This window comes from Sander vitreus, chromosome 21, assembly GCF_031162955.1.
Source record: "Sander vitreus isolate 19-12246 chromosome 21, sanVit1, whole genome shotgun sequence".
NCBI classification, from domain to species: domain Eukaryota; kingdom Metazoa; phylum Chordata; class Actinopteri; order Perciformes; family Percidae; genus Sander; species Sander vitreus.
The window spans coordinates 15,623,497-15,648,224 of NC_135875.1; the positions used below are offsets into that span (position 1 = coordinate 15,623,497).

At 39.6% G+C, this 24,728-nt stretch overlaps 7 protein-coding genes across 9 annotated transcripts; 3 read left to right on the forward strand and 4 right to left on the reverse strand.

Moving 5' to 3' along the window:
- Positions 1-171: 171 nt before the first annotated feature.
- c21h8orf33 (chromosome 21 C8orf33 homolog) lies at positions 172-2,220 on the reverse strand. Its single transcript, XM_078279031.1, has 5 exons — positions 1,997-2,220; positions 1,157-1,626; positions 986-1,076; positions 657-803; positions 172-550 (listed from the first exon to the last, which is right to left on the reverse strand). The coding sequence occupies exons 1-5, from the start codon at positions 2,022-2,024 to the stop codon at positions 336-338; spliced, it is 951 nt and encodes a 316-aa protein (XP_078135157.1). The 5' UTR covers positions 2,025-2,220; the 3' UTR covers positions 172-335.
- Positions 2,221-4,429: 2,209 nt separating this feature from the next.
- h3f3d (H3 histone, family 3D) lies at positions 4,430-6,299 on the forward strand. The gene is made up of 4 exons (XM_078279459.1): positions 4,430-4,519; positions 5,285-5,427; positions 5,587-5,740; positions 5,839-6,299. The coding sequence occupies exons 2-4, from the start codon at positions 5,300-5,302 to the stop codon at positions 5,965-5,967; spliced, it is 411 nt and encodes a 136-aa protein (XP_078135585.1). The 5' UTR covers positions 4,430-4,519; positions 5,285-5,299; the 3' UTR covers positions 5,968-6,299.
- A 370-nt stretch (positions 6,300-6,669) lies between these two features.
- uqcc4 (ubiquinol-cytochrome c reductase complex assembly factor 4) lies at positions 6,670-7,591 on the reverse strand. Of its 2 annotated transcripts, none has more exons than XM_078279457.1 (2): positions 7,346-7,591; positions 6,670-7,012 (listed from the first exon to the last, which is right to left on the reverse strand). In XM_078279457.1, exons 1-2 carry the CDS (start codon positions 7,441-7,443, stop codon positions 6,679-6,681), a joined length of 432 nt encoding a protein of 143 aa, XP_078135583.1. In that variant the 5' UTR covers positions 7,444-7,591; the 3' UTR covers positions 6,670-6,678. The 2 variants fall into 2 exon arrangements, with proteins under 2 accessions (XP_078135583.1, XP_078135584.1); XM_078279458.1 differs by having other exon boundaries at positions 6,670-7,009; positions 7,346-7,588.
- A 298-nt stretch (positions 7,592-7,889) lies between these two features.
- Positions 7,890-18,589, forward strand: chlsn (cholesin). The gene is given in 7 exon segments (XM_078279455.1): positions 7,890-8,067; positions 8,403-8,539; positions 8,643-8,696; positions 8,698-8,763; positions 15,109-15,320; positions 16,250-16,331; positions 17,150-18,589. Coding segments are annotated over 7 exon segments (894 nt in total). The 5' UTR covers positions 7,890-7,904; the 3' UTR covers positions 17,330-18,589.
- LOC144536363 (G-protein coupled estrogen receptor 1-like) lies at positions 8,770-14,755 on the reverse strand. 2 transcript variants are annotated; one of them, XM_078279453.1, is made up of 3 exons: positions 14,042-14,755; positions 11,024-13,433; positions 8,770-10,501 (listed from the first exon to the last, which is right to left on the reverse strand). In XM_078279453.1, the coding sequence occupies exon 3, from the start codon at positions 10,332-10,334 to the stop codon at positions 9,285-9,287; it is 1,050 nt and encodes a 349-aa protein (XP_078135579.1). In that variant the 5' UTR covers positions 10,335-10,501; positions 11,024-13,433; positions 14,042-14,755; the 3' UTR covers positions 8,770-9,284. The 2 variants fall into 2 exon arrangements, with proteins under 2 accessions (XP_078135579.1, XP_078135577.1); XM_078279451.1 differs by lacking the exon at positions 8,770-10,501 and having other exon boundaries at positions 12,121-13,433; positions 14,042-14,672.
- Positions 18,341-21,335, reverse strand: gnptg (N-acetylglucosamine-1-phosphate transferase subunit gamma). Its single transcript, XM_078279456.1, has 11 exons — positions 21,173-21,335; positions 21,010-21,064; positions 20,852-20,919; positions 20,646-20,700; positions 20,387-20,470; positions 20,174-20,267; positions 19,726-19,840; positions 19,567-19,649; positions 19,204-19,332; positions 19,019-19,100; positions 18,341-18,935 (listed from the first exon to the last, which is right to left on the reverse strand). Exons 1-11 carry the CDS (start codon positions 21,216-21,218, stop codon positions 18,856-18,858), a joined length of 891 nt encoding a protein of 296 aa, XP_078135582.1. The 5' UTR covers positions 21,219-21,335; the 3' UTR covers positions 18,341-18,855.
- Positions 21,336-21,345: 10 nt separating this feature from the next.
- tsr3 (TSR3 ribosome maturation factor) lies at positions 21,346-24,680 on the forward strand. The gene is made up of 6 exons (XM_078279454.1): positions 21,346-21,809; positions 22,612-22,822; positions 23,251-23,444; positions 23,566-23,733; positions 23,880-23,934; positions 24,320-24,680. The coding sequence occupies exons 1-6, from the start codon at positions 21,689-21,691 to the stop codon at positions 24,486-24,488; spliced, it is 918 nt and encodes a 305-aa protein (XP_078135580.1). The 5' UTR covers positions 21,346-21,688; the 3' UTR covers positions 24,489-24,680.
- Positions 24,681-24,728: the final 48 nt, after the last annotated feature.

Here is a 24,728-nt window from a genome sequence, read left to right on the forward strand (position 1 = left end):
GAATATAAAGCAGGTCATAATTAACAGACATAATTACCAAGCAACCTTTTATATGACCCTCACCCAAAAAACAAACCTGCATTGACCTGACCTCAACGTAGTAGCTGCTGATGAGGAAAACATTGTTATAATTTCCCACATACACACGCATTTAAAAAGAAAATTCAATGCTAACAAAAATACAAAATCTTTTATTTAGATATATGGTACAAGCAGTCAGCAATTCAAGATTTTGAATATGTTATTTTAAGTGTTGTGATTGTTTTTCTCACAGCTCACAAAACACAGGCACAGTCCAACATTAGGTTTGGTGAAATGTGTCTTCAGGGTACAAATCAGAGAAAATTGAAGCGAAACTCCTCCTTTGAGGGAGTAAAGACAAAAGCTGGAGTCTCCTCCTGCGTCTGTGCTCTCAGGTGTGTATCCTGGGCTCCAGTTTGCTGCAGCTTCTCCTCTGTGGCCGGTGTCTGGCTTTTGACGTCAGCTCTCCGGTGGAAAACAGACTTCTTTGGAGAATCTGACACAAATTTGACCTGACCTGATGCAATTTCTGTTGGAATTGGAGAAATCTGTCAATTAACAAACCTAGAAGTTTCTTTTACAATTCATGAGTCATTTTTACTGTTTAAATCACTTGACTGCTACAACCCACTCACCACTCTGAATGAGTTTGTACTGCTTGCTCTTTTCCTCTTCCATTTTCTTCCTGTAATCTCCCGTCATGGCTCTCATCACCTGCCTCTTCTTGGCCAGGGGAGCTTTGGAGCTTCGTAGAGTCTTCAGGGCACGAGAGGCTTCCTCCTCTGCGCGGAGAATGCTATTAACATGTGTGCTGTATACCCTACACATACGCATTTGTAATACTACATACGACAAAGTACACTATATTTTTGGTCACACCAGCCTTCACATGGTCTGAGTAATCATATCCTAAACATATATGTTGTATGAACAGGTCAGACGATGTAGAAATTAAATTTTATACTCTGTTTCGGTGTACTCTTCTGGGACTTTATTCCCAATTCCAGCTGCTCGATGCACCAGTCCAGCTGTCTGTTCAGCTGCTCCTCTGCACTCTGAAACACAGTCACATTCGGACATCAAATCAACCAGAACCCACCATGATTACTTTAAAAGGAAATTATTTCGTACTGACCAGCTCTGTGTCCTCGCCTCCTTGACACCCCTCAGCTGAACTAGGCGTCTGCTGCGATTCGGTGCTATCTGAGTGGTTTTTCTTTCCAGATTTCTTCTTCTTCTTCTTTGCTTTTGATTGCATTGACGGCTCAGGAGGAGAGTTAACCTCCTGCAGCGGGGAAGGCTTTTCCTCTTGGACACATTGTTGGCTGCCTGGAGAGGAAGTGTCTGGGGTCTCTGTCGTCTCCATGTTTTCCACAGGTGGAACAGGAGGAATTTGAAAGTTGAAGGCAAAATCAGAACCCTGCCTTGTAAAGGATATCCGGCTCGCTGCCGGTTGGGTCTCGTATGATGGAGATGTTGTCTCCTGAAGTGCTGGAGAGTCGTCAGGGACGAAGTTGAATCTAAAGGTGTTGTCACTGCGAGTCCAGAGGGGATTCTCAGCTCTGTCGTTGACAGGAGCAGAGCTGTTTGACTTTGGTTCAATATCTGTTGAAGGAACACGACACACACACACACACACACACACACACACACACACACACACACACACACACACACACACTAGGATAACTGACCTTTGGTGGTATTACATTGACTTAGAATTGCGTTAATTACCCCCAAACGTATTCTAACAGATACACGCAGATGTATACAATAATCAAACATCAGTGAAATTTTAAGCCCACAACTGAGTCAAATTGGGGACATTTTTCATACAAACCGACTCCAACGATTTAAATCCACAATTTGTTCCTCAAATACGGTCTTAATAGACCACACAAGTGCATACAGCAAGGCTCATAGGAAATGCTTTAAGCTTGTACAGTGTAAGATTTGTAATTCAGTTATAATGTACCTATTAACAGCAGCCTTTGCTCGGTCATGCTGATTCTTCCAGTGTTGCAGGTTTTCAACTGAAAGGTGCCTGTTAGACGGAACTATTTTACTCGACGCTTCAGGATACAGACATGCTCAGCGGAACAGGCTCAAGTTTTTAGCTAATATTTGTAAAATACTTCTATTTGCTTGCTTTCCGTGAAATCATGTTGTGTTCAGACTTACCACCGGTGTCACCTGAGAATAGGCCCGTCTGGTAATATTTCCCCAACGCCTGTCGTTCCGCTTGGTGGCGTTCTCATCATGACCCAGATAGGCTAGTTTACTGAGTGGATTCATTTGACAAAACAACGTTTTCTTTGTTTTCCCACCCCCCCACCCTCTGCGGTCTCGAGGAAAACAAAACAAACAAATAAACAGAAATCTTGCTTGGTAACTCTCCTCTATTTCTTTTGATGCTGAGGTCATTAGATCTGATATTTGTGCTGCTGTGCTTTTCCATAGATCTATAGTCGATGATTTGGCTTTGTTAACCCTTGCTGTAGAGATAAAAGCATAACTATGTCTAGAAAATACGCCAACCACTGTATACAAAGCGAGTGGGGGGGGGGCCAGCGTTGAGCTATCATTTTCTTGGTTGCGGTGGAGCCGGCTAGCCAAATTTTCTTCTGTCTCCCAAGCAGGTGTAATTTAGAGTCGTCATTAAGTAATAAAACAATCGGGTCAGTAGGAATTTGACATCCTATCACATCAGATATTATTGATGTTGTTTTATTCCAGAACTCATGCACCTGTTCACACTCCCAGACCATGTGCAGGAAACAAAACAATAAGTTTTTAATCACTGCAAACAAAAAAGATTCATACGCAGACCTTATAGACTGATTTGATGTTTTTCATATATGAAAAATAAACAAAGACATTGAAAAATGGTAAATAGGATCAAGGAAATAATTGCAAGTCATTTGAAAATGAGGCTTAATTTCTTAATGTTACAGTCTGAGTAAAAACCAAATCAAAAAACAAAAGTGAGGTACGAGAGAATATATGAAGATATGAAACTATAAAATCAAAAACAGGTGTAAGCAATATAAAGATGACAACAACAGTAAACCAGATAAACAAAATTGCAATCATAAAAAGGCTGCAATCAAGGTTCAAAAGTTCAAGGTTCTTTAATGGTTATGTGCACAACAATATCTGCGCGACAATAACAAAAGTATTCGTTGGCAATGAAAATCTTAAAGAAAAACACACGTAAAAGCAATATAATCTAATCTTATCTCCTGAAAGTTAAGATATAGGGCAAAAATATAAACTAATAAAATATAATGTAAGTAATATAAATATATAATATAATTTGTGTAGACAGTATTGCAAACATATAAAACTAATGTAAAAAAGAATGTGGTAATGTGTATATATATGTATATGCATTATGAGAAGTAAATAAAGGCTATAAGTAAAAAACTATTTATATATTTGGATCCGCTTCCAGCTGAACTCTCCTCTTTGAACACAAGCACAAAGGATGTTTGTGCTCTAAATAAATGTAAATGTAAATGACCAGTCCGGGGTGTTGCCCAAACAGATGTTGAGCTCAGAAAGCAGTGTGGACACCAGAAATGAATGAAACAGAATGATCCATCTAGGTTCTGTCATCAGAAGCATGATGCTGAATTGGTCTGTGGTGCTCTGTACTGTAACTCTTTACAAAACGCCTTGTGTTTTTTTTCAACCATTCGTGGGTATACAGAGATTTGTTAATGCAGCTGAGCTCATGCTGTCGATGTACAATGCATGGTTGGTTTCCAAAATAGAATAATAGAAGTTGGTTTCCTTCCTTTGGTTAAAACAGGTATGGTGAGTTGTTTTTTTTGGAGACGTTTTGTTATTCTCTTTGTTTTGTTTTCAGATTATAAGTATGAACAGCTGTCTTGTACTAGACTGATGGCGTGCAAATAAAACTGCATCCCGAACAGAATATGCCCTGTGTTAATCTTGGATAGGATTTATCCCTTTTCCATTATTGCCTGCCACTGAACACGCTTTTCCCAATTCATTAGCCTATTGAAGCTGAAATACACATTTCTACACATAACTAGCGTATCTGATGTTTAACAGGACAGCATTGTTCCCTTTCGTTTCATTTAAAGAAAAGAAGGGGATTTGAGCTCGGTGAGCACTCCTCTAAGAGATTTGATGAATCCTAAGGATGTAGAACCAATTGCTAATTCCAACACTGTGCGGACGAAGAGGATGCAGTTTCAGGGTTCATGAATGAATTCAAACTATGTCGACACCTCCGTTTAAAAGAAAGCACTTCTTGTTTCATTCTACTTTAAATGCAGAGGCAGTGATCCTCCTTATTTCCTCCACTCAGGGATTTGACTGTGGACCAGTCATGTTGGCTCAGGGGCGGGACTTCAAGCGGCGCTCCTCTCAGACTATAAATACCACCTCCTGCACACCCCCACAGTCAATATAGTCAACCGACGCACAGCGAGGATACGCTATTTTCCCGGAAAGAAAACACAGAAAGGTAAAGTGTGAGCGTTAACTATTAGTATTGTGTTTCCACATTTGGTGTTGATGGCTAACGTTATCAACTATATAGTGTACTTTAATTTCGTTAAGAAACGGTAATATAACGTTGGACTTCGTCAGTCACTTGACAACAAAACGGCGCGCGCCATAGCCAGTCGGCTAACTGCTAGCTAGCTACATTTGAGATACTCGTAAAAACTTCACTTCAAAGAAACCCATGTTATTACAATTCAACTTAAATTTAAGGTTTACTTAACTTTAATAGTCCTATCAAGTGGGCTTAGATGACTATCGTGGCTTATTAGTGACATTGTTAAAGCCTAGTTAAGTGGTAGCTAGCTGGCGCCATTTTGCATCGGTTTAAAATTGCTCGCTAACGACAGCAAAGAAACGTGTGTATATCCCGCAGCTTAATGGTGGCGCGGTTGGCAATGGGCTTGTTTTGTTTAAATAAACCATCGGCGTATCGACAGAGGTTATACCATGTCTGCACATTAAGAAACGTCCCTTCACAAATTGAGTTGCCGCTAACAAAATGTTTCTAGTAACGTTACCATTGTTGCTGGAAAAATGTATCAGGAAATTGTATGTTCTATGTGAGAATGTTAGCAGTTATAACCGAGTGTCAATTGTGAAGTTGCTACAGTGACGTTTCTTCAATAGGGTAGTAGCTAATTGGTCCTCTTAAAAGTAGCGTATTAAGAACAGTAATGTTACGTGTGAAATGTAATTCGTTATTGGCTTCATCTTTTGTTTTCAGCCCTGCAGGTGAAGTATGGCTCGTACCAAGCAGACCGCTCGTAAATCCACCGGAGGAAAGGCGCCTAGGAAGCAATTGGCCACCAAAGCGGCAAGAAAAAGCGCGCCATCCACAGGCGGAGTGAAGAAACCTCACAGATACAGGTACACATGATGTGCTCAGGTTTATTAGTAGTGGTGTACAAGGCTATTCAGATTGTAAATCTGAGGAAACAAGTAACAGTACACATGCATTATTTCAAACGGTGTTCAGTGGGTATCTGTTTTCCCCCAGTGTTTCATTGTGTTCACTTGTTGTTGTAGGCCTGGTACTGTTGCTCTGCGTGAGATCCGTCGGTACCAGAAATCCACCGAGCTGCTCATCAGGAAGCTGCCTTTCCAGCGTCTTGTGAGGGAAATAGCTCAAGATTTCAAGACTGATCTGCGTTTCCAGAGTGCAGCTATTGGCGCTCTGCAGGTGAGAGCACTTTATTTTTACATGTCTGGTTACTGTTTTGCATGTCATTCTTCTAGCTCGCTTAAGTGTTCTAACTTTGCTTTCTTCTCCTCGTGTAGGAAGCCAGTGAGGCCTACTTGGTTGGACTGTTTGAGGACACCAACCTGTGTGCTATTCACGCAAAGAGGGTTACCATCATGCCCAAGGACATTCAGCTGGCCAGGCGAATTAGAGGGGAGCGTGCATAAATGATTCATTGGATTTTATCTTTTTAGTGGGGGGGTGGGTGGGATTGACTGGGGTTTGTTTTGTAAATCTTGGAACTATTACCAGCATGTGTACCACCTAATTTGCAGTTTCAGGCTTGTTTTTTCCCTTTTTTGTACTTTTTTCATTTCACTCTTCACTTTCTCCAACTGTCAATTTCACTGTAGAATAGCTTCATATCTGTAAATGCTGAAACAATATTCCACTGCCTTTCTCAGGTTTGCATACTATTTTAGAATCCATACATTGTTATCCTGTGTGTGCATGTCACAGGACTTCTTGTTGTGCTGTAAATAAACTTTCCGCTACCTCATTCTTGGCCTGAATTTCTTTTTCTTATCTAAATGGTCTATGCTTTAGATAGGATAAATATGGTATTTTACCTTACTACAATAAAGTTGGTGCTTGTAGTGTAAGTGATGAAACTTAAATCAGTAAAGCCAGTCAGGCAGCATTAAAACATGTATTAGGCCCTACTAGTAACACCTCATGGCATGCAAGGTGTCCGTACCATGTAGTAAACTGAACTTTACATCCAGAGACAAACTGTTTCCACTTTACTCCACATGTTGACAACTGAACATTTGCAAGAAACTTGGTCTAAGGATTTTGACAATCTGGTGCCACAGCCTAAAATACTAGACACATTTCACAATAAATAAAACCTCAAATATACACAAATCTTACATTTGTTAACTTGATTTATTTTGGGCTTGCTCCGGTTGTTCGTCTGAAAGCAAGCCTGGTAACTGCTCGTAGAGTTCTCTCTCCAGCTGTACATCAATGTTAGTCTCTCCTCTCAGTGCACACCACACTAGAAAGCTAGTGAATATCAGGCTGATGGGGAGGACCTTCCACCAGGGCCGCTGAAACTGGCTCCCCATGGAGCGGTCAACTTTCCAGGTTCGGTGACTGGCTTTACTGGTGGAGAACTTGATGGGTTCATTGTTCACCGCTTTATCGCCATCTCTGGACTCAGCTAACCTCTGAGAGCTCAGAGTTAGGAACCGCACACCGTTCAGTCTGCTGACAAAGAATACATCAGTTACGAATGGAAAGTAAATTTCCATGTTTATTCAAGTGCTGTACTAATGTATAATTGTTATGTCCTTGTGCTTCAGTATTTGCATTTTGGAGACTTGACAGATTCAGATTTCACATACAAAATCAGTTCATTAAATATGACGCCCCGGTTAAACTACCCAACAGTGTACATATAACACCTAGCTTAAATTTCATATTACTTGACAATATCTGTAGGTTAGTAACGTTAGAGGGTAGCATTACAGTTAAAACTTAGTCATTGAACCACACCACTATTACATTCAACGTGGGATCTATAAGAAGATGTACACTCACCTCACAGTCGGTGTAACGTTAGCTTTATGAATCAATATCCCTCGTCTGAAAGCAACGCGTGTCAGATTGGTGAAAACTCGTCCTGCTGTTGTAGACATCTCGGACAACTGGTCATCTTACGACACACGACGTTAAGCGAAATAAACTGAAGGTTTTCTTATTAAACGCACCTTCGTAGGTCATATAATCATTCTGCAACCTTGAATTTCTTCCGGTGCCGCTGTTGAACACTAGTTTTGACCGTTCCACTAAAACGCAGAGGACTAGCTAGCTTCTTTTTCTTTATGGTGGGCTTGGTGGCATAGTCTATATCATAGACTGTTAATATTTAATATATTAAATATATGGCCTGAGAAGCACAGACTCTAGTAGTTGGTGTAATTTAATATCAGTCTTTGTTACCAGCTGCTTTATGTTTTAACACTGTAACATTACATTAACTGTTCTCTATGTGTTTATATGCTGTGGTGTTATTTTTCTACTGAAACATATTTCCAAACCACATTCACTTAAAGAAACCGTCATATTTTTTGCTTAATGTTTATAAAGTATATAAAATATGATAGCTACGAGAGTCTTTGAAGCGGTCTCACCCATTGACCAATCACAAAACAAAGAGAGATATCCGTCCAATCACGCTTCATCTGTACGACATCACTTCCGGTTGAGGTCCACGCTCTATCTCTGCTTACTCGAATTATACACGTTTTGTCGCAGTTTAAGTAAGTACATTTATATATAAGAACAATGTGATGAGATACATGTTTCGTCCATGATCACGTTTTAGTGGTTATGGCGTTTTTATGTGGGGGCCGTAGAAACCACAGTAACCAGCGTAACACGTGTTTTTGGCTGTGAAAAATGTTTACATGTGTTGAGTATCAGTTGTACTTGAGGTCAAAATGTTCTTGTATTTCTCTGTCAATGTCATGAAATGTTTATCACAGCAAATTAAGTAAGCAAAAGCCCTAATCCTCCTTTAGGCTTATTGTATGCCCATTTAATACTACAGTGTGTGTATGCGTATTGTTTAGTATGCTCGTGCTTTTGTTTGTAGGAGTATATTATCCAATGGCCAAAGACAAATCTTTGACAAACCCGCCTAAAAGGAAGAAGTTGAGTTCAAATGTCAGCGAGATTCATGAACAAATGGACACTAAAGTAAAAAAGAAAAGGAAAAAGATGGAAGTAGAGGTGAGTAGGACAGTGACTTGTACCTGTACCTATAGACATATGTGCTTGTTTTAGATGACACAACCTGAAAGAATTAAAAATCATGATTGTTTATTTAAATCAGGAGGCTCCAGTACAGATTCCTCATGTGACAATCACAGCAGATGATAAAAAACAGAAAAAAGGAAAAGAAACACAAAAAGAAACAAAGGACAGAGCAAACGCAGAAAACAAAGCAAAGTGAGGTAAGAGCGTTTTAATTTTTCTTCTGTTTCTGTGAACTCTGACTGCCTATTTTTTTATGCTCCTGGGTAATAACCCAGTCATAAAAACAAGGTGTTTGAAGGTGCTGAAAACCCTAATTTAGAGCAACTGAAAGTTATAGTTTTTGGAGGCCAAGTTAGTGAAAGTTGACATTGTATTCTTATAGTTGAGTTTGTATTACTAAATTCATTTATATGACAAACATTGGTCTGATTTTTCAATCCAGGTGGCATCAGAAATGTCTTAAAAGATGAAATTTAAATTGATTTAACCCTGTCAAAACACTATAAAAATTCCCATAAATGGTATACATAAACATTAAATAAGTGATTCAACACAAGCGTTTCCACAACAGTTGGAGCCCTTGCGTTTTCATTGTGCCTTAATGTCTTTACACTGATGGCACAGACATGATCTATTATCTGTGTGACCTACATTATGCAGTTGGCATTTATTTGGGGAGGGGGGGTGACAGAACAGTTTCTGGAAGGATGTTAGAGCTTTAATGTGTGGACCGCCTTGGTCTGTCGCATGTTGCATGGCCACATGTGCTTCCCGCTGGTACAGAGATAGATTTTCCTGAGGCTGACCTGTGCCTGAGCTTGGCCCATATGATCCTCAGTTTATTCTGAAAGGTCTCCCCAAGGAAGCTGTAGATGAGCGGGTTCAGGCAGCTGTTAGAAAAGGCCGCCAGCCTGACAGCATGACCTGTCAGGGGGTAATCCTGCCACAGTGTGCCGCTGTCTGCGTCACCTCTTAGAAGGTGAACGCTTATAAACACATTCTCCGGGAGCCAGCAAATGAAGAAGACTAACACAGCGGCTGAGATCATCCGCAGGGCTTTCTGCCTGCGAGGCCTCTGCTGTGGGCCATCATGACCCCTGTTGCTCCGCCGGAGCACCTGTGCTATTTTCCAGTAGCACAGACCCATGATGCAGAAAGGCAGCAAGAAACCCAGCATCACCTCCAGCCACTGAATCTGGGTCACGTTTGCGAAGCAGAAGTGGAGTTCCCCAGCATGTTGCCTTTGAGCTATAGCGAGAGGAAGCACGGTGAGTAACGCTGAAGACACCCAGATAAGGCAGCAGCTGAGGCGTGCACGAGGCATGCTGCGACCAATGAAGCCAGTTAGTGCGACAAAGCGGTCAAAGCTCATCCAGGTTAAGAAGAAGACACTGCTGTACATGTTGACCTGCTGAAAAAAGTTCATGAAGGTGCAGAGGCCGGGCCTGTCGTAGTAGCCTGGCTTCAGGTTGAACACCTCGATCAGAGAGTCGGCCACAAGGGCGAGGTCAGCCACAGCAAGGTTCACAAAGTAGAGGTCCGGGGCTGTCAAGTGGCCCCTGTGGTACAGGTTGACCACTAAGATGAGGATGTTCCCGATGAAACCGACAGGGAACAGGAATATAATGTAGAGGCTGGAGAGGAAGAGGCTGATAATATAAAGTTGACTACTCTCTGGAAATGCCTGCAGAAAATCAAACACGGCTGCCTTTGTGTCATTTATCTGAACAGTAAAGACTCTGTAGTCCACGTACATGGTCATGTCCATATTACACTTTAGTGTTGATCTGGTGTTAGCAGTAGCTAATCAATAAGTTGCCATAATGCTTAGTTTCCCAAGGGTTTAGCCCCAGTGGAGACCGTGGTGTCATCTGTTTCCTCTTTCTGAACCGGGGTCTTCTTGGATGTACAGTATAGTGATGCCCACTCTTTGTTCTGTACAGAGAGGAGAAATGCAGTAAGTCAAGCTTGTTTTCAGCTTCTCAGGAATTCGGATATTTCTTGTTTATATGTTTATACCCACACTTACAAAATGTTATATACCATTCTATTCAAGATTATTATACAAGATCAGTTTCAAACCCCATAGTTTATCAATGTGTTTTAGCTCTGCTGTAGCTGTTAAAATGACAGATTGGCTGCCGTTTTTTTTTATTTTTTTATTATTTCAGAGTTAGGATTAAGAGAGAATGCTATAAAGAGTGAATGCGTTCTTCTGTTGATACAAAATTGCAATAGTGGGGCGGCCTAGTAGTCTCATTTGTTTTTCTCTACTGTCAATTCTACAAAAAAAAGAGACATGCTTTAAAATCTTAATCGTTGTTGTGCTACAGTTGCTTTAGAACAACTGTTGGTGAAATTAGTGGTACATTTAACAGACTTTTAACAGAATTTAAAATTATAAGACAATAGGCAGTTAGCTTTGATATAATTAATGTGTGATTCATATAAAAATACCTGAGTTTCCTTGCACTGCATTGCGGTCTTTCTAATCCTCCCTGTCCCGATGGTGGTGACTTTGTAAGCAGGTGTCACAGTAAATCCAGAGAAGTGTTGTGGTGCCACCCACTACCTACAGCAACAAACACACAATGCAGGCGTGTGCGCACACACCTACTTGCACAAATTTGATTTTTTTTTTTCCCCCAGCCAAATATGAAAACAATGTTGTTGTTTTTTTTAATCACAGCTTCACTTCAGTTTATTAGCAATACAGTAAGTCACAATGAATATCCCCTATGAATGTTTATATAGACTTATTTTATTGCATAAATGTTTACGCCAAGTGAAATGCGAACAAGACTATGATTGTAGAATGTTAAAATATATAAATATGGGAGTCCTGGAACTTTATAGACAGACAGTTTATTTACACAAAACAAGAAGAAGGACAGACTGGAATAGTCTCAAATAATCTTCTTTTCTTTCTTTTTTTCAGACTCTTTAAAACACAAAAGATTGTTTAGCAGCCCCTTTGCTTTTGGTAAATGTGATTTGCCATATTGATGTAATGCATCACATTTTGCATTAAATTATTTTGTGACTTTCCTATACGATCTGTGTTGCTACTATAATTTTACACAGTGTGAATCAGGTCTAAAATTAAATGTGATGGAAAAAACCTAAGCAAACCAGCTCCTCTACTCATTTTCCTACTGGTCTCTGGTTTTGAGCCACTCTGTGTTGGCACTGATGCAATATGTGATCCATGCAGGTCAGTTATTCCTAGAACTGGTGCCCATCAATTTCTTGAAAGGAGATGGAAAGTTCACATTATCACTTGTCTGGCTTTAGAAATAATAAAATAAATTACATTGACACTGTTGGCCTACACTTGGAATCAGACTTTTGTTTTCCTTGGCCTAATGTTTTTCTCTATATGGCAGTCTCTTTTCCGAGAAAAGAGGTGTGTCTAAGAGCAGTTTAAAGAGATAAAATTGCACATACTACCAACAGTAAGTCCTTTTTTAATGGTCCTATTCATAGTTGTTGATTTATAACAACTGTGTGAACATATTGCAACAGTGACTATAAGGACTGTACATGATGCACAATTCTGGAGATGTACAGCAAAACCATTTATTTTTTGTAAAATACAAATGTACAAAAAAATTAAATTTGAAAAATAGTTTTGCAAACTTTGAGACATCATGCATGCAAAACAGTTAGTCACTTACGAGAAAAATAAACACTGAAAGCATTTTAAAAGTTAGATTAAGAATATGTCCAATACATCAGATCGCAAAAGTCTTTATTTCGAAGGCATCCGAAGAGTTCTGTTTTAGATGAGAGAGTCTGTCCTCTATGACTCTATGTCCTGCAGGGTGTCTGTGATCTCGATGTGGGGAGCAATAATGTTTCTGTTGGGCTGCGTGCGTCCTGGGCTTCGACAGCTGTCCCTCAGCTGCCTAAACGCTCCGTGGAGACTCTCTCGACACGGCCTGTGCATGAGCAGCACTAGCAGGAGGCTGACACTGCTCCCTGAGAACAGTACAAACTCAGCCACGCTCAGAAACGCCTGCTCATGATGGCTCAGCACCTTCTTCTCTTGTTGTGCTCCTCTCACCAGCGCCACGCTGTAGAAGAGCTGGCAGAAAAACATGACCACGGTGACGGTCAGGAACACAGGACCCTCCTCAGAGCCGGAGAGGAAACGCCCTTTTGATTTCCACTGCCGGACGCAGCCACCTATTAGAAGTCCCAGTTGAAGGATGTAGGGAATCAAAAAAGCCAGGCACAACCTAGCTGCTGCATACGACTCACCAGCCTGGGCTGGATCCATAAAACACTTGGCTTTTTCATTCAGACCATCTCTGGATCCACGAAGGCCAGCCAGCAGTAGAGAAATCAGGATAGAAGTCAGGATCACCAGAGCCGCACAAACCCAAGGCTTCCTCAGCACGGTGTGGGATGGAGGATCCAGGGTTAGGACATAAGCCATGAGCACTAAGACCAGCAGGCCACTCAGAGAGGCTGTGTTGATGGTAAAGGAGAGAGCAGCACAGCCCAAACCTGTAGTATGCAGGTCTTTTGGTCTGTAGGCCACAGCGTGGAGAGAGAGAGAGAGAAGCAGAAGCAGCAGCTGGAGGCCACAAAAGCCCCAGAGCAGGCAGTCGAGCCAGGCCAACCGTCTCTGGGCTCTGTAGGTCTGGATGAAGCTGTAGAGCAGGAAGCAGCCTGCGATGAAGCCCAGCCCCGCCAAGAAACTGTAGACATAGTTTGCCCTGGAGGTTATGTCATTGGCTGCGGAAGTGTAGCCTGCTGAGGTGGAGGTGTCCATGATGATGGAGGTGGTGTTGTCCACGATGGTGGAATTGTTGGAAAATGGAGGTGTGGTGCTCAACACCAAGTTCACGCTTTGATTAGACTGAAAATGAAAAGAGAAAACATGCACTGATGACATCCTGTCTTCTTTAGCATCACCCGCCACTGTTTGTCAAGCATTTCCTCTCATCGGGGAGAATAGAAATCGAATGAACTATTAGCAAAGTTCAGGTGCTTTGGGTACAAGTATTTGTATGTTTATATATTACTGGTGTCTGTAAATCAGCTGTTCTTTTACTGCACAAAAAACTAGTGGAAATGCATTGTTAAGAGCAACCACGTTTGAGTAATTAAGCTCATTTATTTGCTGTTTCTGAAACCTTTTCAACGGTGTTTACTATTGCTCAGCCTGTGAATCATTAAATTGGGTTTTCACAGAAACATACTCTTACCACATATTGTGCATTTCCTTCCTGAATTAACTCAAAAGTTGAGCTAAAAATTTAACTTAACTGGAAGTCATTACTGTCGATCTCTAAAAAATATATACAGTGCTGACTAGATTTTTAGAAAGGAAACATTTTGACTCGATTTAGTCAGAATGTTTGCCTTCTAAAATCTTTTCTACGACCACATGTCCCCGTTGGCCAGTCTTTGTCTGCTCTCCTTTGAGGAACTGCCTACTCAGTAACAACACATGTTTCCACTTACCATGTTTGCTTTCGTCACCCGCTCGTCTTCTGTTTTGTATCCACCAGCCCGACACTGGTGATTGACTCAAAGCTCTGAAAGTGATGCTCGTTGCATGGACACGGCCACTCACTGTGAAGGACTTTTTATATTTCTATGGGCAATACCCTGCCAGCATACTTTCAGAATGACTTTGTGGCCATGTGATCAAAATCTTTTCCTCCCCTCCCTCTTTTTTTTCTTTTTTTTCTTCTTCTTCATCATCGTGCAGACTGACGTCTGTTAAATCGGAGCATACTGCGTCCCTTGTTTAACTTCCCCTGAGAGTTAAACACAGTCTTTAAGTTGTGCCGTGGTTACTGGCTACTGCAGCTAAATGGCTTTAATTTGGTTATTATTCCTTAAGTTTAAACAAGTGTTGTACCAAGCATGAAGTATTCTGCAGACAAATGGAGAGTTAGATCATTAATTTCACCCTGTTAAAGGGAAAATATGTCTGTGGTAGTGTTGTCTCGTCATGAAACTGAAATTCATTTTTTGTTCACTGTGGCTCCTCTGTACGATTGGGCAAAAACTGACTTAACGGGTGGTTATTTTTAAACCGTGCAAACGTGTGCTGTGGCTGTGAATTGTGAGGGCTTCCAATGTTGAAAGGATGTCACACACCTCAGTAAACTTCACAACACAGTATATTGTGATGCTGACCTCCATAGCTGCAGATACAGGAAACCTCCCTCTGAGCTGCAGTGCAACAGGAAGTGATTCAAACTCAAAAAGGTGTTTTTGCTTTCTTAAGTCTGTAGCAAAACAAAATGTTACATTTATTTTATATCGTACATTAAACTTAAGATATTTTAAGCATCTCGTATTAGCTCTGCACTGACTCCAGAAAACTGTAAAATACTGAAAATTGGCAGGAAGTGGCCGTTAAGTAAACAGTTTTGTTATTATGTTTTTTTTAACCATTCAATCAACGTGGAGTTATTTAGGGATGTTGGATAATGGTTTTTGATAAGGGTCTACAAAGGAAGGCCTGTTAATGTAGATAACTCCCATGAGCCTTTGTTTTGCTTTGGTGCGACTTCCAGATTTCCAATCCACCCCATCGCCCGGAGGGGACACACGAGCTAGAGGGAGAGGAGGACTTAAGTCCCGAGGAGAAGCGTGTCCTGGAGAGGAAGATGAAGAAGATCCTGAAAAAGGAAGAGAAGAAGAGGCTTAAAGCTGAGGGAGAGACGTTGCCGAAAACTGAGGCATCTGGACCCATTGCACCTCAGCAGGCCTTAGATTACCTCACCTGGTAAGAGCCACTCTTATTTAGTACAGGACAGGTGAATCGACTTGTTGGCCTCCTGCCTATGATGTCATCACTTCTTACATACGTAACCACAGGTCCAAAACAACCCCATCTTAGTATCCACTTAACCAGCAATTTACTATTCAGGTATTTAAGCCATGATATGGATCCAGAAGACCACAAATGGTCCACAAACTGGCCATCTTTTAATTACATTTCACAGCAAAAAACGTAATCGGAAACACCTGAACAATGTGATGCAATTCAATATAGCCCTCAAAACAAAATACTACTTTGGTTATGTTGGTTACTTATGTTGAGAATGTGTCAAATGTGTAACTCTTTGGTAATTGTTGATGGTGGTGTGTGGTCAGATTTTACACATTAAGTTCAGTATACCAGTCATAAGGAGCACAACCTTGTAATGTTGTATAATATCTCCTGTGGCTCTGAAGGATCCTTCTAAAGTCTGAGAAAAATAACCCTTGATGAGTTCGGCTTGAGACAAAACATTTGTAATAGAAAGCCTGTGTTGCTAACTTGGGGTATTGAGTTTGAAAGAGGTTTGTGTTTACCAGACAGGCAGGGTCTTATGAAAGATCTTATCACGTTGCATTGTGAAAAGCGTGCTGTATTAGTAGTGTAGTGTTATTTAGACTGTCCCATATTAGGGACTAAAACTCAGGATACCTTGGCCTCTACTACTTTGATTTTGACTATTCTTTTTCTAATCTGTCTCTTGTGTTACGACACCAGATCTCTGGAGTGCCTCTTCAAGGACAAGGTCCTGTCCCTTGTTATATATACGGGAGGACATAATACAGTGAACAGTATCAAGCAACCTAGCATAATAACACAGACAACAAACTGCGGTATCAAAAAAATCAACACCTTTCTTGTAATTACAACTCACATCGGTTTGGTCTTTGCAGCTGGGCTGAGAACCGTGCAGAGTGGAAGTTCCAGAAGACCAGGCAGACGTGGTTACTGCAGCACATGTTTGACTCCAAACAGGTAAAACGAACCAGTGTGGTGATGATGATGATGATGTGGGATTTTTCTCAGCTGAGGTACAGAGTGAGGGAGGTGTTGACCTCAGAGCGATGTCTTCCTGTTAGTTACACCCACTCTCTAATCTCCATTCATAAAATATATTTTTAAGATATTTTTGAATACAGCATGGTTGACACTTTTGTAGAACAGAAAGGTGAATCTATGAAAAGTTCATTACAGTGTTAAAGATGCTCTCTCTCATGCCACCTTTTTATAATTTTATATACTCATACTTATAAATTTCCGTTCCACTCCATTACAGACAGAATACCAGCTGAGATCAGTTGCATTGTTTTTTTAACCAGGGCAGCAGTTTTCAGATTACATTATGTGCTTACATAATTGCAAAAGGGTTCTCCAATGTTTTCTCAGTTAGCCTTTTAAAATGATATCAGATTAGTAAACAGAATGGGCCTTTGGAACATTGGATGAACGGTTGCTGATAATGGGCAATGTAGAAATTGCATTAAAGATCAGCCACTTCGAGAGCCCTTTTGCAATTATGTAAGCACATAATGTAATCTGAAAACTGCTGCCCTGATTAAAAAACAATGCAACTGATCTCAGCTGTTATCCTGTCTGTAATGGAGTGGAATGGAAATTTCTAAGTGACCCCAAACTTTTGACCGTTTTGTATGTATGTATGTGTATATATATATATATATATATATATATATAACAAATAACTTACTTTTTTTCATTTATTTATATGGTATAATATCTAAATAGGCAGCCGACTGGATTCAAGCAACACGATCATATAAAATATTCTCTCTCAGATTCCAGATGAGAAGTTCTCCGTGCTGCTCCAGTACCTGGAGGGGCTTCGTGGAGGAGCCAAAGACATCACAGTGCAGAAGGCCTTAGTGCAGGTCGAGGAGTCGGGACAAGCACCAGAGGACATGGATGTCCAGCAGAGGGCGCACAGAGCCAGAGAAGTTATCCAGCTGCTCTCCTGAACCCACCATCATCAATCAAAATGAAGCCCACTAGAAAAAGACTGAAACATGTTTGTTGGTCAGTGGACTGAATGAGGTCATGCTAGGTCTCAAGCTAGGTTTAAAACTTGTTTTATATGTAGTTTTTTGGACTGGTCCTTAAGGGGAAATTATGGGTTTTGATTAAATTACCAGTATTGCTCACATTTTTTTTTATATTTAAATGTGTCTAGGTTACTTTTTATATTTTTCTTGACATTGCTTGTGTGCATCATTGCCTGGTAGTAATCAGTTACCAAAATAATTTTCTAAAGTATGAAATCTTACAAGTTCATTTTACACAGAAGCTACTTTTTCCAGCTCCAAATGTAAATAATTAAGAGTCCAGTTTCGCCATTATGGGCAGACGAGGAGAGATAAAGATGCAACAGAATGCTGAGAGACTGCTTAAGTTACAAAGTGTCAGGAATGTTTGTAGTCAAGACATGTTTGTGCGTGTCAAAGCCCCATAATCTGTGAAGTCACTTTTCTCATCCATTCAAGGTAGAAACATGATTTACAGTTTTAGTTCTCCTCTTCTTTCCAGCCCAGCAGTTCACGATTCATACATTATTTGTGGAATTAATGTAGACCTATTCTTAAACTAAATCTGTCTCATCATGTGTGGGTGTGGTCGTACATACTATCTATATAGCCAAGCTTTTTTGTACCCATAATTCACGTCTCGTCCATGCCCAAAGCAAATATATAGTAGGTACTGTATAGGAGCAGCTGACAGTTGTGGCTGCTGGATCAGAGAGAATGTAGGCCTTCTGCACCACAAAGGTATGTTTTGACTCTTAGTTCAGGTTATACACTTTTCAGGGGAAACAACTGAGTCTCTATATGTAAGTTAAGGCTGGTGACATCACTTCCTGGATTTATAAAAATAACCAATTACAGTACACTTAATATTCCAGAGACATAAATAACACCATAAGCCTATCTGTTAATCCTATGTTTTGGTCTGACACAAACACAAAAAAAACACCAGTTATTTCATAAAATGCTTTATGTCCTGTCCATGAAAAAAATAAATCCAGTTATACTGTTATAGATGTTTTACATAGTGTCTCCTACCTGGCGAAAGGTATCCAGTTTTTCAGTGCACCAACCAAATACAGTACAAATCTTCACCTGCAACAGTGTTTAGGAACTTAATTTTATCGTAAAAAGTGTTAACCTGCTGAAGACTCAAATGTTGAAACATAAATGCATTAAACTTTTTCCCCTTGATCTCAATATGTTTCCAGAATTGTATTTATTAACAAGACTGACAAAGTCCTTGAAAGTGTCTGGGGGAAAAAAAAAAGGTCTGCAAAAGTTTCTAATCCACATTTGAGTTAGGTTTTCTCAGTGTCACTTGTTTAAATTAACATTTAGTGCCGTCATAAGGGACAGCAATATTGTCCAGCGAGTGTCTGTGTCACGAACATTGATCAGCAAAATCTTCACATGCACTCAGGTGATTTTAAATGGAGCAGAGGACTTGCTCTGGGAGATTTGTTTTATTGCGGATCCAAAAGGCCATTGTCTCCTCGTAGGTGTTGATCCTTAACTGTCGCACTCGCTGTGCCTTTTGCTTCATCTGCGACAAAGATATTGCACAAAATAATGTTAGCACTATATACAACTTGAACAGGTGAAGACAGTCTAGTTCAGTTCACTTACTTTGCTTTGAATCAAAGGTAATATTGTGTTGAGTGAGGAGAGCATGCAGTCTCTCAATCTCTTCTCTCTGTTTTTGGAAATCCTTTAAGAAAATATACAATTTCTGTCACAAATTTTAAGCAGTATTGTACTAATATACATTATTTTGTAGGCTATTATTTGGAAGAGTACATCAATGTACAAACCTCTGTACATTTCTGTAAAGAGTTGTGTGATTCTGAATCAGCTGAAACTTCTGGCAGCTTTATCTTCACTTTTTGGCTCTTCAGGAGGCCAGCGTCGTCAAAAATATCCCTTAAAAGATTGTTGTATCCCTGCAGCAAACATATACATTGTGTGTTAGTGGCAAGACCATTAGACTAACTAAAACTGGAATAAAAATGGGGGAAAAAGTAGGGCTGAGCTTTGAAATGTAAGTTACTGTACAGTATAATGTTCAGTGCAAATGGAACAAAGGACTGTAGGTCTGTGTTCGAATCACTCGGGGAACCTTAAGTACACCTATACATTTCATCAGCTTGCAAGTGATCAGCCAAACTGGTCTTTACCTGCTCAGTAATAAGACCTTCATAGCGAGCCTGCGCAGCTTCATCCCATTCCCTTTGGAGCTTCTCACTCAGTGTCGGGTACACTTAAAAAGAGCATACAAATGATAAGACATCCCTATTACATTGACTTGCCTTTGTAAGATAGTTCTTTTATCTTACCCAAAAGGGAATGTGGATGGCAAACAAGTGGAGTCTCAAAGGTTAGCGAGTACATACAAGTACTGGGCTCTGAGACTTGAGCAAGCTTGCTGCTTGCACTGCAGACAAAAATCACCTGCAGAAACATGAAAAGAAACATGTTTCTAGTGTTCATATTGTTGATTTAATCATGACAATGATTTTGAGTTGATGTTTCAATTGAAGAGTTGTCCATCTAATATGGCTCTGGGGTGACTGTTCAAAACTTTCAAATCAAATGTTGCATCTAGACTTTAGGTAAATATTTAACTGATGAATTCACCGTTTAGAGTTTCATTCATTATTATCCCTTACAGTGTTACTTAATCTGTCTTATATTTAAGAAGAAACACATGATAAAAGAAGCCGTGGGAGCTCCTTAATTTAGTTAAATAACTACCAGAAAAGAGTTTAACCATTTAAAACTAACATTTGTCTCCCTGTTTCTCGTTCCACAAGTATCCCCGTCTCTCATCCACATGCCCGTGAAAGTGTTGTTTGCTATTTCCCACTCCTGCCAGATCCTGTTAGGAACACACAAAGGCTGCTTTTACAACAAACCCAATTGCCAATCATTTACATATTAGTATTTGCTATAAAGGTGTAAGTGTAGGTAATTTAAGGTAAGGGAACCACATCTTACCCCAGGATCCCACTGTAGGAATTCCATCTAAAAGACTGCTCATGTTGGGTGATGTTGTGAAATGGACAGAATTCATATTTGTACCTGCAATATGACCAGGCACACAAATACCCGGTTATGTTTTTTCCAGAAACTTTGATGTTACATGCATGTATCAAACAATCGGCATCCAAAACAGTATCGTTGCATTAGGCCAGTGGAAACGGGGAATAAAAACCTAAATGTAGTGCTCACATGATATGTGATGTAATATACTTACGTTGACTCTGTGAGACTGAAGCACTTCCCAGCAAGCCGATGAAAATGTGCGGGGCCTTGAGGAAGACATCGGTGTGTTGATATGATACGTGAATTCAGTAATTGAGACAGAAAATATCGTGATAACTTTCCCAACATCTACTGGTAACCCTTTTACAACAAGGATGTAATCAAATTTAGGCTTTAAATTATGTCAGACTATTTTACCAGACACTGCAGATGGGGTCACTTTAGGCTGTAGTCTGCTTCCCTGAGCCAGAAAAGGATTGTTCAACCTAAATACACAAACGCAGAGAAAATCAGTCAGGAAGGGACTACTGTCAACAAGGTGCACACTGTGACAGATATGTCTTAGCTTAACGTACCCAAATGTGTTTGGCTCCTCGACTATCTTCATTTTACCGGCGAGTCCATGGTTTACTAAAAGAAAAGAAAAAAGAAACAGTCGACATCAGACTCAAATCAAAATGTGGCGCATATGGTTTGGTATTAATGATGTAAAGAAATACACAGCATATAAGCACTTACTGAAAAAAGACACACAGACCATCCACAGCCTTAATAAATTATGCATTCCGTTACGAAAATAGTGAAAGGCTGATTTTTGAGTGACAAAATTAAATTGTGCTGATTAGCATTGGGTTGTTTTCTTCATTTCCTGCTATGGTGGTCATTCGTCAGATGACATTGCACGTGATCAAAATAAGACTAGAGCATGCGCAGTTTACGTCTTGGACGACGACGCGCTTTCCGCGATACAGTAAAAGTAGCAAAAGTTAACTATTCTTTATTTTAAATGGTGTAAAAAGCAGCGCAGGATAAACGCAGGCGAATACCAATTGTATTGTGACAACCTCTTTGACGTTGTGAATGGTGTACGCGTAGTTTAAATACTTTAGCTAGACATACTGACCAGTATGCTGTCTATCTAACGTTAGCTAGCTAGCTAATGGTAGAGTAGATAAATCCCGTAAACAGATGCTGGTTAGTTTTAATGCAGGCTGTAATCTGACAGTAGCTAACTAGCTGTCCACTGGTTGCAACATGGGACGTAAGAAACAGGACAAGTTTGTGCGCCCTGACAACAAGGGCAAAGAAAAAAGGCATAAAATGAAGGGGAAATCCGTAGAGGCCTTTACAGAAGAAATGCACACTGCTTTTCAAGGTAATAATGAATTGACTAGTTACAATCCAAAATTATGTTTCAACTGTTTTGTGCTTGCCTCATATTTTACTTCTGGGCTACAAGACCGAGACTTAACAAAGAACAATAGTTATCCTGTCTATACACCTTTCATCCCCTTTAAAATTAGCTGAACCATAACTGGACTAATTTAATTTTACATAATTGCACTACGTCCACCTCACATCATTACACCTGCATGTACAGTAAAAAAAAATTTTTACAATCATTTTTCTAAGCTATTGTCGAAAAGTATTGCTAAGTTTGTAGTATTGTAAGTATTGTATATTTTTTTTTGCAATTGTTTCTCTTTTGTCTCTTTTGCTTATCCATCTGTCTATCTTTCTAAATAAATAAATAAATATATAAATAAATACATAATTAAATATTAATAGGAAGGACAGATGTACCCAAGAATCTAAAGAGAATTACAGGGTTTACATGACATTCCTGTATTCTAGTATTGGGCCATAAGATGTTGCAGCATTAACTTCTTAAGGTTATGATTTAATGATTGAAACAATGTTGGCTTGTTCATGTTATTTGCAAATGTGCTGATGTAACATATGAAAGCACACTACCTCTGTTAAATTATGCTGCAGTAATATATAGTAAGTAAATAGCAATGAATTGGTTGTACATCTATGTCATTGAGGAAAAGGTGCAAAAAAAACAACCCTGAAAGAGTACTTGTAAGTTAGTTGAGTAAGAGTGCTCACACTCGCATCATAATGTACACTTTCATCATAATGTACACTTTGTCCTCTGTCACTGTGTTTTTCAGCCAGTTTCCACCCAGAGGAGGGAGCAGAGGCCTCTCAGGTGAAACTGCCTTGTCCACTTGCCATGTGGGAGTTGGGTCACTGTGATCCCAAACGTTGTACTGGCAGAAAGTTGGTACGCAAGGGCTTTGTACGCAACCTGCGCCTCAATCAGAGATTTAATGGACTCATACTGAGTCCGATGGGCACAAAGTATGTGACCCCAGCAGACAGGTGTGCATTTTTTGTTTTTCATTATAATACATCATGAAGATTCATAAGATAAACCATAAACTGCCACATATAACAGTTAATCAAGTCATCTTTTTTTTTTTTTTTTAGGTTAATCAGTTAATAATTTAATCTGTAAAGTTTGATCTTAAGATGTTTTATGTCTGATTAACAGCCAAAAAAGCATATTTCATAATGAAATGAAACAAAGATACAAACCTTATTTTACAATTTAAAAAAATGTATACTGTATATATAGGCCCAACTTGTAAATGTTAATTGTTTATTTTTTATTTTATAGCAAAATTATATTACCATAATACCATAACAAATGTTTTATTTGAATTGTCTTTAATAAGTCCTCTTATTGTGATCAAATGATAATGTAAAATGTGAATAAAATAAGTTTTTGTATGGACTTTTATGCACAGAGAGATTGTGGCCCAAAATGGGTTAGCAGTGATCGATTGTTCCTGGGCTAAACTGGAGGAGACTCCCTTCAATAAGATGGTCGGAACTCACCCCAGGTTACTGCCATACCTCGTAGCTGCAAACCCCGTCAACTACGGCAAGCCTTGCAAGTTATCCTGTGTTGAGGCTTTTGCTGCCACCTTCTGCATTGTTGGTAAGGCCTTAGCTTTAGCTATTCAGGAATTATGTACTGTATTGTCTTCCTGATTGCTTTTTTGTATCCTGTTACAAGTTACTTCATTGTAACGCGTAACACGCTGTATCTGATTTTGCAGGTTTTGAAGAACTCGCAATGCTCTTGTTGAATAAATTCAAGTGGGGGAGAGTGTTCCTGGATCTCAATAAAGTTCTGCTGGACCGCTATGCTGCATGCCTGTCAGAGGAAGAGCTGCTCTGTGTAGAAAAGGAGTATCTCACGTCTAAACCAGAGGAGGAGGAGTTTGGTAAAATGGGGGAGAAAGAAATAAACATGGGCTCCCATTTAGTGTTTTCCCTACGTGTGACAAGGATGTATTTTGTTGCAGTGTTAAGATCTATTGTTGAAGCAATTTTCTTTTTAACGAAAGCTAATCATCTATATTGTTCACAGATCCATTTGATGTTAACTCAGGAGTAGAATGTAGGAATCTCAACAGACGTCTGTGGTAAGCAATTAATATTGCTCATGAGGGCATTACATTTATAATCAGAGTGAGGTAATTACCCCCCTTAGACGCACTGTTTGTTTTCAAACCTTGTAGTGATACATATGATTAATAAATTATTAGTACTGATCCAGTCATTTTACTGTGGACAGGTGGTCAATTTATTGAATCAGCATTTTTTCCCCCTCCTATATGTCACTTTATAAAGATTTAAATTTGTAACAGAAAGAAAACCGTCAGCTAAAATAACAAAAATAAAAACTTAAAGCCAGTAGGTCCTATTGCTTGGCTATACCAATTATTCCTAAAACAAATCTGTACATTCCCAGTTAGTTTTCCATGGGTATGGTTACTAAGTTCTTCAAACTCTCATTTCTGTATTAAGCGCACCTGAAGATGATGATTCTAGTGAGGATACGGACACCTCAGAGGATAACGAAGATGAAGAAGAGGATGAAAAAACAGAATGCAACAATGAGTCAAGAACAGTCCCACATCATCATGATGATGATGAAGAAGAAGAGGAACAAACTTTATCAAAGTCATCACAATAAAGCATATCTTAACTATGGATTTTCGTTTTTTACTACAAGGACTGGCAAAACTTTTTCAACACTCATGACTCACAGATAACTTGAAGGCTATTTGGGACTTAGTTTTGTACTAGTATCAAAAATGTTTTAAAATGTTTGTTGTGTGTTTGTTTTATGTAAACAGACTAAATAAATGAATATTTGCAATCTTCATTCAGTTTAAGGTATATGTTGGGCTACACATGGTTTGATGGATAAACG